The sequence below is a fragment of the Cricetulus griseus genome, chromosome 2 (genome assembly GCF_003668045.3).
Source record: "Cricetulus griseus strain 17A/GY chromosome 2, alternate assembly CriGri-PICRH-1.0, whole genome shotgun sequence".
In the NCBI taxonomy this organism is placed as follows: domain Eukaryota; kingdom Metazoa; phylum Chordata; class Mammalia; order Rodentia; family Cricetidae; genus Cricetulus; species Cricetulus griseus.
Window position 1 is genome coordinate 150512280 of NC_048595.1, and position 12260 is coordinate 150524539.

At 42.0% G+C, this 12260-nt stretch overlaps 1 protein-coding gene across 2 annotated transcripts in view; it reads left to right on the forward strand.

Annotated features, from left to right (window-relative positions):
• Positions 1–7589: 7589 nt before the first annotated feature.
• Mybl1 (MYB proto-oncogene like 1) overlaps positions 7590–12260 on the forward strand; it is a 35909-nt gene continuing 31238 nt past the window's right edge. For both annotated transcript variants that reach the window (XM_027398872.2, XM_027398873.2), the window contains exon 1: positions 7590–7895. In XM_027398872.2, the coding sequence (XP_027254673.1) occupies positions 7876–7895 (20 nt within the window). In that variant the 5' untranslated portion in view covers positions 7590–7875. The remainder of the gene's footprint in view (positions 7896–12260) is intronic.

Consider the following 12260-nt stretch of genomic DNA (forward strand, 5'->3'; position numbering starts at 1 on the left):
GAATTAGGTGGAGAGCTGTCTCAGAGGTTAAGAATGGGTACTATTCTTGAATAACTGTGTTTGGCTCCCAGCACCCATACTTGTTGGCTTACTGTCTTCTGCCTTCCACAGACACTAAACATACCCCCCTCCCACAATTAATTTTTTTTTTATTTTTACAAAATGGGATGCTTTTGTTTGCCACACTGTAGACCCCATCACTTCCTTTAAGGAGGTAGTGACAATGGAGAAGGATGGGAATTTTGAAAGGCTTGTCAGAATCCAATCTTTAGGGTCCAGCAGGATGACTCGGTGGGAATGCTGCACACTGCCAAGCCTGATGATTTGAATTCAATCCCAGGAGACCTTCATGGCAGGCAAGAATGGACTGCCACTTGTCTTCTGAACTTGGCACATGGACCATGCATGCGTGGGCCTGCACACATACACACATGAATAAATAAATGAGTAATAAGATGGTTGCTAGGGAAAAGGAAAACTAGCAGATAATGAGAGTTTTACTGAGTGTATGAAAACTCAGATACATGAGCTTTGGAATCAAAATGTATCTCTGTTACTAAATATATCCAATGTATTTAAATTATATACATGCAAACACATTCCCACCACACATGTAAGCAAAGACATAAAGCAAGAATCAAATTAGGGATTGGAACCCAACCCTCAGTGTTACTTTTTTTTTTAATGGGGTTTCATGTAGCTCAGACTATATCCTCAAAGATGAACTTCTGATTGCCCTACCTCTACCACCTGTGTAATGGGATTACAGGCATGTATCTGCTTATAATGTGGTGCTGGAGAATTAGATCTAGGGCTTCATGCATGTTAGGCAATTGTTCTACCAGCCAGTCAACATCCCCAGTCCAGAAAACCACCTCTTGATTTCTTTCATCATCATTATAGAAAGAGTATAGAAGGATTATAGAGACATTCAGTTATAGCCCCATACCAGTGTCTCTCACCTTTTCTTATTTTTCTTAAGCAGTGAACTAGTAACAAAATGTCTGACTTAAGTTTCATTTAGGAAATTCCTTTTCAATTTAAGATTATCATCATATATTTCTTATGAAATGTTATTTGGCTCTTTAGTAAATGTTATATTTTTATTATGTATTTTTGGCTCAGCAAGGTGATATAAAAAATACAGTAAAAACTTTAAAGCCTCTCTTGCTTTATTTGATTTTTTTCTCCATAGTTAAATACCTTTAACAGTTTATGTAGTCCATAGACCGTTTTCTACATGATAGACATGTGCTCACTACATCACGAGTGTGTATTTATATAAATGATACCATACTTATTGTAAGCCCCGTTTCTATCCCTTTGCACTGCCCCTTGCTATCTTTGTACCTCATGTGCACTATATTTATAGCTGAGCACCCATATATGCTAAAGTATTAAGAGTGGAAGCTTGGCTCTCATTCTAGTCTGCCACTGGATGCCCTTGCACAAATTAACCTTTGGGTGTCCAATTTTCCAGGTTTATAAAATAGATGAAAATAATAATACCTACACTTCTTGGGGTTGTTATGATTATCCAAGACAAATGCATGTGAATAGTGGGAAAGGACTTAGATGGGGAATTTAATAGAATCTCAATTGTATATGACTTTTATTGGCTGAACAACCATTTAAGCTAGTCTCTAAGTGTGAATGTTCCTCACTTGGGGTTATAATGAAATACACTACTATAAATATTCAGATGCATCTTCTTTTTCCTCAACTGAATTGTGCCCTTAAGTTAAAATATCTGTCAAAGGCTGTGCATGATTTATGGATTTTGCTCATTATTGCATTCTAAAAGAATTATATAAGTTTTTAATACCACTATCAGGGAATTACTTAAATGCTGTTCTCATAACTTAGGGAAAATTTGGACTGCAGTAGCTGTAACATGGCATTTCAAATGCACTTTAATTTATATTTTATCAATTCTTATGTGCATCCATATTCAAATGCTTGACTATCACCTACTTGTCTTCATTAATTTCATTTATTGATAGCTGGGTATGTTCCTATTTTAAAGACTGAGGAACTAACTGTAAATAAAACACAAAGATCTCCTCACAGAAATGGAAGTCTAGCCTTGTAGGTACTACATTAACCACAGCTTTTCAAACCAGCAAATCTTGGGTGACGTTGGTCTTTCATCACAGAAGATGGGAAGAAGGTGCACCTAAGTTATTGGTACATCTTCTTGGGGGAGGAATTGACTTAACAATTACAAGAAAGGGAATTAGTAAAGCTTGTACTGTGTGTGTGTGTGTGTGTGTGTGTGTGTGTGTGTGTGTGTGTGTTAGTGATGGAACAAGGTTGATCACATTTTTTTTTTTTTTTGGTTTTTCGAGACAGGGTTTTTCTGTGTAGCTTTGTAGCCTATCCTGGAACTCGCTCTGGAGACCAGGCTGGCCTTGAACTCACAGAGATCCGCCTGCCTCTGCCTCCCCAGTGCTGGGATTAAAGGTGTGCGCCACCAACGCCCGGCTTGATCACATATTCTAAGCAGTTGCTCTGTAGGTGAACTATGCTCTGAGCCCTGGTAAAGCATTTAAACACTATTTTCATAATAAAAATGTCTGCCAGGCTGCAATCCCAGTCCTGGGAAGGCTGAGGCAATCAGAGGTCAGCCCAACTTATGAGGACTCTCTCTCAAAAAGCCACCATGACAACAACAAAAATTCCCAGAGAAGATGAACAACAAATTTATTCTGGAATGTGAGTATGTAGATAGCTTGAAGGACTTTTTATTGGCTGTCTGTCCAAACCATTGTCAGCTGTTGAGGAATAGGAAGTAAGAAAGTGATCTCCTGTGTTAATATTTGTTTTGGTTTTTTGAACAGTCTCACTGTGTACCTCAGGATGGTTTGGAATTTAGGTAGTTTAAGCTGGCCTTGAACTCACAGAGATCCTCTGCCTCAGCTGGGATCATAAGCATGTGCCACCATGCTTGGCATTTCTCTCTCTGTCTCTCTGCCTGTACTGCAATGTCAATGAAGGCCAGAAGAGGGCATCAGGCCTGAAACTGGAGTTACAAACCATTGTGAGCTGCTATGTGGGCTGGGAATTGAACTCAGGACCTCTGGAAGAGGAGCCAGTCCCAGTTTGTTAAAAAAAAGTATAAATGAAGACATTATAAACGCCTTCCAGAGTGCTTAGACTGTCTGCATTCCTACAAGCAAAGCAGGCAAGTTCTGTCTTCACCAGCACCTTTCTTTTTTGATAGTAGTAGCTCATTGTGGTTGTATTTTTATTACATATTGTTAGACGAGGCTGCATTGTGTAACTCAGGTTGGCTTAGAACTCAGAAACCTTTTGCCTTGGCCTTTTTAGTTTGGGGGTACATTTCTGGCTTTTCTGTGGTTGAAATTTTCAGTTTTCTAATGATTTAATGAAGTGAGACATTGATATGTGCTTGTTACTTTTCTCTTTCTCCTCCCCCTTTTCTCTTTCTTTCTTTCTTTCTTTCTTTCTTTCTTTCATTTTTTAACCTGTTTCTTTTTGAGACACGGTTTCTTTTAGCTCAGGCTGGGCTGGTCTTGAACTCCCAATCCTCCTGCCTCTGCTTTCCAACTCCTAAATTACAACCACCACACTCAGCTCACTTTTACATCTTTTTTGTCAAACTGGTCTAGTCATCTTTTGTAGATTTTAATTGCTTTATTCTTCTCATTGCATTTTGAGAGTTCTTTAATAGTGTAAAAATCCCTGAATGTTTATTTGTTTAAACTTTAATTTATTCTTTGTGTCTTTCACAGTATTCATTTTCATCCTATTCATCTCCCCATCCCTTCGTATACTTCCTCTGCCCTTGCCACCCCTCTATAAAATAAAATTTAAGAGAAAAGGAAAAAAAAAGTGAAAAATACAGTGAGTCACACAGTATATCTTTTAGTTCATACATCTTTACTTTCAAGTGTTCATTGCAGAGTTATTGTTTGATACCTTTGGTTTCTGCTACACTATTGATGCTGGGCCCTCACTGGAACTCCCCTTGGATATCCTGTTGTTGCCCTGTGTCATGGAGATCCTGCAGCTTTGGGTCTGCAGGACTGGGCTGCCCCTTCATGTACTCCAGCAGATCATAGATGAGGTGGATTTTGGGGTGAGCCAATTCATAGCCCTGTTTCTGGGCTTGGGTGGTCAGCCCGCCAGCTGTCCCCCAACCTCACCACCAGGGTGAGCTCTCCAGCACTGCTACAGTTAATTCACCCTACTCAGCAAAGAGCTAGGGGTGGAGGCGGGGCCAGTTCTCCTCAGGGCTGACTCACTCACACCTACATCACCAGGGCCAGCAATAACGGCAAGGTGCAGGGGTCATTTTGCTGTAGCTGGTGAGGGGCACGGGTAGCTCTCCTGCTCTCTTGACCTCCAGGCCAGCTCTCTCATCTGCTAGTAGTCAGAGGTGGCGGTGAGAGGGCATCGCTGCCTTGCTCACACGGCTGTATGGCCAGTTTTCTCTCACGCTCACGTTTTCGAGGCCAGCTCACCCTTGCCCATCCTCATCCCCCCCTCCCCCCCCCCGTTGACAGGGTCAGTTCTACTGTGCTGCCCAGGTGAGAAGGAGCAGGGCCCATTCTCCCGAGTGCAGCAGCCGGTGAGGGGCGGGGCCAGTTCTCCCTAGAGTTGGAGCCAGTGAGAGGTGATGACAACTCTGTGCAGCCCTAACCTCTAGGTGGTAACAGGAGCCATGAACATCAAAACAGACCATGACTGCAGCAGGGCCACGGACCCAGGCATGGCCCTTGGTAGCAGCCTAGACCCAGACATCACCATGGCTCAAGGTGGCAAGTAGGCCACGTAAGTCACCTCGCTCCTCAATGTCTTCACCTCTTCAGATCTGCCGCTTTCCACCCTACCTCTCTCACACCCCACCATATATTTGCTCACCATAATAGTGCCCAACTGCCTGGCTCTGAAAGGGTAGGTGTTGGGCAGGGTCGTGCTTTCTCCTCGATGCCTAGGGCAGGTCGTCCAAGGGAATGCGTGTGTTGGATGTTTATTTGTTTATTTATTTTTAGATTTTATTTATTTATTATGTCTTCTGCTTGCATGCTAGCAGAGGGCACCAGGTCTCATTCAAGGTGGTTGTGAGCCACCATGTGGTTGCTGGGAACTGAACTCAGGACCTCTGGAAGAAGAGTCAGTGCTCTTAACCACTGAGCCATCTCTCCAGCCCCTGGATGTTTATTTTTAAAATCGTGTGTGTGTGTGTGTGTGTGTGTGTGTGTGTGTGTGTGTGTGTGTGTGTGTGTGTGTGTGCATGTGAGCTTGTGTGTGCACCACACTTTGAATGTGGAGGTCAGAGGATAACAACATTAGGCGTTGATCCTTGCCTTCCACTTTGTGGCAGAGTCTTGTTCACCACTACATGAAAGCAGTCTAGCTGACCTGAGAACTTGCAAGTATTCTACTTCCAACCTTGCTATAGGAGCTCTGGATTACGGAGACACATACTCGTTGATCCCGACTCACATAAGTTCTAGAGATAGGAACTCCGGTCCTCTCTCACATTTGCATGGCAAGGGCATTACCCACTGAGCCATCTTCCCAGCCCTAGAAGTTTACTTTTATTTATTTATTTTTTGTTGGTTTTTCGAGACAGGGTTTCTCTGTGGCTTTTGAGGCTGTCCTGGAACTAGCTCTTGTAGACCAGGCTGGTCTCGAACTCACTGAGATCCACCTGCCTCTGCTGGGATTAAAGGCGTGGGCCACCAATGCCCGGCTAGATGTTTACTTTTAAAGAAAACCGCTCAAATCTGTTTGATACATTTGAGCTAGTGTATACAAATGGCTGTGAACTATTTTAATTTCATACTTCATCCAATTTTATAAGATTTAAATGATTTTGTATTTTTTTAGATTTTTTAAAAATAGATTTTATAATAGCATACAAAGGTAATACTATTTTTTTTAGAACGTTTCTCTATAAAAAACGATGGGAATCAATTTTACTTCAAAATCTGAAACACTTGCCTCCAAGTTTTACAAAGGTAGTCTGAGGGTCTAAAACTGGATCATAACTTAAACATATCAGTTTTGCTTCCTATTAGAATATAAATGGAATAATGTGTGATCCAAGAGGAAATACGAACGCACTGATTCCAAATGACATTTGAAGACTAAGAGGAGGAGCTTGCCATCGCACTCCATAATCTAGCCCTGACAGAAGTTGAGATAGGAAGATCATGAAGCCAGCCTGGGCTCCACAGTGAGTTCGAGGTCAGCTTGGGCTACATAACAACACCTTACCTCAAAAATATTAATTTCTAAATTAGTTTCTCTCTTTAGAAGTTACTAAGTAACCCAGAAGATAATATTTTTAAAGTGCTTTTCCTTTCCAGAATCTGTACCTGGGGAAAAAGGAAGGGTTTTTGTTTGTTTGGTTTTGTTTAAAGCAAGTGCTATCTATCTGATGGTAACAAACTGCAAGCTCATCTTGATTTGTATTTGCACCTGTATCTCTGATTTGCAAAGACGATGCGTACGGTTTCAAAATAGCAAAACTGTCAGTTTGTTACAATATTAACCTGTGGGTCAGCACTCTATGCAGTAGAGCATGGTGCCTTGCAAATTTGGGCTCTTCACCGTGTCTAATAGTTACTGTAGTTAATAATCTCCTGTGTGCTTCTTTAACCGTGTAATTCATAATTGTTAGAGAAGTTGAAACTGCAAGAAGCTCCTTTCCTTATGCAAGATTCCCAGATTCCTGCAGCTTTCCGGGGCAGTTCCGGAGCTCCCGGCTCCTTCACCCCCCCCCCCGCCCACGGCGCCTAGCATCCCACCCCCTTTGTAGATGGAGTACGTAGTTAAGCTTCTTGAGCACCACTCCTCTGCTATTCCACGCAAGTCTGCAGATAACGTCTTCCCCTTGTCACACTTATTCATTTTGGGGGAAAACAAGTGATGATGCCACAGGGTCTTGGCCACTTTCCTTGTCATTTCTGAGCAAAACTAGTTCACACATGCTTTAAAAATAACGGCTGCGCCAGCTCTCTGGCTAGAAGGTTAAGTGGAAGACCGCGCCCCCTAAGTGGCGCGCGAACGAGGGCCCGCGAGGTCCTCCGCCGCCCAGGACCCCGAGCGTCCGTGTCCCAGGGGTACGACCCGCACCGCTCCGGAGGTGGCGGTGGCGGGATCGGTCCCCGGGCCGCTTCCGGCCCACGCCCCGGAGCGCAGAAACTCGTCTTCCCGGCAACCTCCGCGCGGGGCGTCCCCACCGCCGTGTGGCTCAGACAGCGTTCCGGGTCCTGTCAGCAGCCGGGCCCGCGAACCGGGCCTCGCGCTTCCCTCGGGCTCCGCGGCGCGGCTCCCCGACTCCCGCGAGTTCCAGCCCCGGCTCCCAGCCCGCCCCTCCGGCCCGCCCCTCCGCCCTCCGCCGCGCGCGCGCGCTCCGCCCCGCCCCCCCCCTCGCGCAGCCGCCCCAGCCAATGAGCGTCGGGGCCGCGTGCGCAGATTCAAACGGCGGCTCTTGAGGGAGGCTAGGCGCGAGATTCGGCGGTGCGGACAAAACCCTGCAGGAGGCTGCGAGTGCTGCAGAGCTGCTCGCTGCGGGGAGAGGGCGGGGGTCGGCGCCCGGGACGGACTCCGAGGCGGAGGCGGAGGCGGAGGCGGCGGGAGGGGCGGCGGAGGGCGGGAGCACGCCTCCTGACATGGTGAGGGCATCCCTGGCCGGGCCGGGCCGCGGCTAGGAGCAGCGGGTCTTGGTCCGCCCCTCTGTCCCCCAGTGCCGCCTGGCCCTGACCTGACCGGGCCTGCGTTCCTGAGGGCAGGAGCGGCGGAGGCGGCGGGAGGGTCTAGGAGAGAGAGCATTCGTCTGAGGCTGGAGGAGGCTGACCCGCGTCCCCGCCCAGCCCGCGCCTATGCGGTACTTGAAGGATGGCGAAGAGGTCGCGCAGGTGGGTGGCATCCCCTCGACCCGGGCCTAGCGGCCCTGTCCGGGCTCCCGCCCTCTGTCCTTTCCCGCTGGTCCCCACTCAGGCCCTCTCAGGCCTGGGCACAGGTTTTCCTTCCCGCTGCCCCACTCCCGCTTCGGTCGCGCTGGCCCGAGTCAGGACCGCTGTGTGGGGGGAGAGTGACACATGCTCAGGTTGCTCCTCTGCTTGGGTTCTCCCACAGCGCACAGCCACTCACTCACTCACAGGGAGATTTCCAGTCAGGTAAGTGTGCACTTTTAGGGGATTCGCCACACCAGAAGTGGTTGTGTTTGTCTGGATGACTTGAAACTGGGGTTCTCTCCTCTGACTTGCCGTGCCAATCAAAACAGGATCTCCGTGACAAACCTGGGTGGGCACGGTTCTGGGAAACTCTCCTGAGAGGGGAACCTGCTAAATCTCTTCTGGCATCCCCATACTGCTGTTCTGAGGTTTTTTTTTTTTTTTCTTTTTCTTTCTTTTTTTTTTTTCTTTTTTCTTCTCAGTAGCTTCTGAGAAGATTGTTACGTTGTTACCATCGGCTGGGTAAACTTGATACTAAAACAGTGTGTTGTAGTTACTTTGTGTTCTGAGTGTTCATGGTTGATTCTGACTGTATCTGTGTTGTAACAAGTAGGACACAGTTTTGTTGTTGTTGAAAGATGTACTATGAACCTTTTATTTTAATACCATTGTAATAGCTACTTCTAAGTTGTGTGGAATAATCAGATGACAACAATCCAGTGTATTGATTTTTAGTATTAAGGAAAACTGCAAAGCATTTGGCAGAATTTCCAAATATTTCCGTTTATCTAGATCCGCAGCCTCAAAATCTCAAGAGTTGTATTTCCTGAGTTGAAATTTAGTATTGGGAGTCATTCATTGCAGACTTAGCTTTAAAATAACTACACATAAAATACTTTGTTTTATTCATTTATTATGGTCCTGCAGATATCAACATAAATTTTATTAAGACATAATTGCCTTATCTGTAGCAGTTACAGAATAGATTGGTCATTGAAGTGGAACAAATGTGCATACACCGACAGGCACACAACCTTGACACTGTTATTATTTTGGGTTAGATAGTTGTAGGATTTTTGCAGCATCTTTACCTCTACTCAGTAGAAGACAGTAGCCCTTTTTCCCCAGTCTGGACAACTAACAATATTTACGGATGGTGCCACTTATCTTTTGGGGGATGGAAACAGGAGCATGCAGGTAAGAACTGCTGGTCTTCAACTTCAAGGACATAACATTGCAATCTTTAAAAAAACGTGGTGATTTAAAATAATTAAGATTGCTGGAGTATTGCTTTAGGTTTTTTGAATTTTTAAGTCTAACAGTGTTTTTAAATGATGTAAACTGAAAAGTTAATGTATCAAGCCAGTAAGAGAACCTTGTGTGTATCTACTGTGTGCCATTATCTACTTAGAATCATTGTTAATCTTTCATGAAACAGTATGTTGGCTAATTCTGTCATCATCTTTTAGTGAAAAGTTACTGTTAAATACTGATATATATGAATGCCACATTCTCAGTTTTGTTGTTGTTGTTGTTGTTTTGTCACACAGTTGATCTTGCTTTCTAATAGTAGGCCAAGGAGAAATGACTTAACAATTACTTACTGCAAATTATTTTATTATCAGTCCTGGGAGTTTGTTCTCTAAACATTAATTGTACTGCTGACTTTTATTTCTTGCCAGTTAATTGAAACAATATAGAATGGTGTAAAGAGTTATAAGTCTGGAGTAATTGTGATGCAATGAAACTACACTTCTGCAGGGGGCGGGTATGGGGAGAGGATGTCGTGAAAAATCATCTCTGGTGTGCTTCTTTGGGTTTTCTTCAGTGAGTTTCATGGGCTGTTAAATTTCTTGCATATTTAAAAATGACTCGTGTATATTAGAGGATAATAGAATGAAATGTTTGAGGGTAAAATATTATTCATTGGGCACTCTTCTTTTGGTGAGAATCTTAGTATAGCTGAATTTATAACAGAGAAACAAAGTCATTCAGTATTTTGAGATCTCCAACACACAAACATTTATTAATGTGAATGAAAAATTTTATAAGGATAGAGGCATAAATTCTATAGAAGACACTATGTGATCTGAAAAAAACAGCTAAGATTAGAAAATGTTTACTGTAAATATGAAATAACTGAAAGATATTGGTTCTTTTTATTTTTTTAATAGCTGCAGAGTCTCACTGAGATTTGCATATAGGAAAAGGTCATGTAGTATTGTGACTCAAAATAGCTTTAGAACCCAATGGAGGTTTGAATGATGTAATTTACAGCTAATTCTTATATTGGGATGTCAGTTTACAACACAAATTTGGTTTTTAAGCATTTTTACGTAAAAATAAGTGTAGTTTTATTTTAGTAATTAAAATTTTTATTTTTTCATGTGTGTGCATGCCTGCCTGCCTGCCAAGGTGTGTGCAAGGTAAAAGGGCAGTTATCTGGAATTAGTTCACTCCTTGTGCTATGTGTGTCCTGAGGATCAAATTCAGGTCAACAGGCTTGGCAACAAACACTTGTTGAGCCATCTTTACTGTCCCAGTTTAGTTTTTAAAAGCTAATTAAACACTTAAAAGCAATTATACTTACAGTATTTCTGATGCTGCAAAGCCTGCTTACTAGGTACAGATTAAGATATTTATACTTAAGATGACCAATGATTAAATTAAAACGATAAGATGAAAGCTAGATTCTACACAGAAAGTTTTTCCTTGGTAGTATATATGCATTTGTGTGTGTGTGTGTGGGGGGGGGGGCAACTTCACTTTGTTTCCAGAAACATGAGTAGAAAGAAGTGAATGTATGTAAAACTATGAGAAAGATTTTTTTTTAGTCAAAGCAGATATAATGTATTTCAGTTTTTATTTGTTAATACAAGGGGTTTGGACTTTTTAGTCTGAAAGGTAGCTTATAACATTAATGTGTTTCCTTTTTGAGAAATTTTGTTACCATTTTTTTTTTTTTAGTATATATTTTCTAAATGAATTAGAAATATTGTCCATTGTTTTTGTTTATGGATAGTTACATTGAACTCTTTTCAGTATTCATTTCAGTGTTTATATTACTAATGGTACAGATTATCTGAAGTCAAACTTTGTCCTACTCTAATAATAACTAGTTTTCAGTCTAGAGGTGGAAGCCAGTATTCATGCATGCAGTACAGCATATTAACCACTGGGTGGCCTGATTTCACTTTGTTAAATCAGCTTGGTAAATTCTCATAATTTGAATGCAGTTGAACTGAAAGTAATTATATATTCAGTTGCCCTGACCTCAAAAAGTATAACAAAGATTGACAAGGTCTCTCTATGTAGTACTGGATAGCCTCAAATTCACTATCTCACTATGTAACCTGGGCTGGACTTGAATTCATGAAAATCTTTCAAACTCAGCCTCCCAAGTGTTGAAATTACATATATGAACCATTGCAGATATGAGCTATTATGATCAGCTTTGTATTTTTATTATGATTATTATTTGAGATTTGAGGAAATTTTAATTAAAAATGTAATAAAGTTGAAGCAGGTTTACTAGAACAAATTCTTTAATTTCTCTAATTTCAAACTAGAGGTTCCTTTTTCAGTAAAAATAAATTATATTTTTCTTTGCTTAACTCATCTTTATTAGATTGACTGTTATTCTGTACATCTCCCAAACATTTTATCTTAAAAACCAAGTGTAAATTTATGCACTGATTCAAGTGAAGTCATGGCTCTCAGTATTCTTATCAGTTTATACCCCAATGTAAAATTACTCTAACCCATTTTCCTGGCCTAACATGTTACAGATATTTTTATGCTTCTTTTTGTTGTTTCATCATCTTTATCACTTCATTTAACCATAAAACAGTTTCTAGTCAGTTGTGGCAGTGCACATCTGTAATGCTCGATCTTGGAAGACAGGAAGGAGGATCATTAGTTCAAGGCCAGTCTAGATTACATAGTGAATTCAAGGTTACCTTGAGATAGTCAGAGGTTGTATCAAAAACAAAACAAAACAAAACCAAGCAAAAAGGAAAATAACAACTAAGCATGAAACACTAACTTTAAAAAAAGAATTTCTCTTGGCTTAAATAAGAACAGTAGCTGTGATTATGGAAACCAAATCTTAGGTTAGTGAGACTTTTGGTTTATACCTAGAATAATATTTTACCTACTTCTGTTATCCTCTAGGTTAATCATGCTAGAGTAGAAATAATTAATTTATTTTACTACATAGTAGAAAGCTCAGTTTTACTGAGTCATTACATATCACCAGCACTGATTTCTGCAGTACAAAAACGCCTTTAAATGCTGTAAAACATTGAAAACATTGATTAGCTCTGT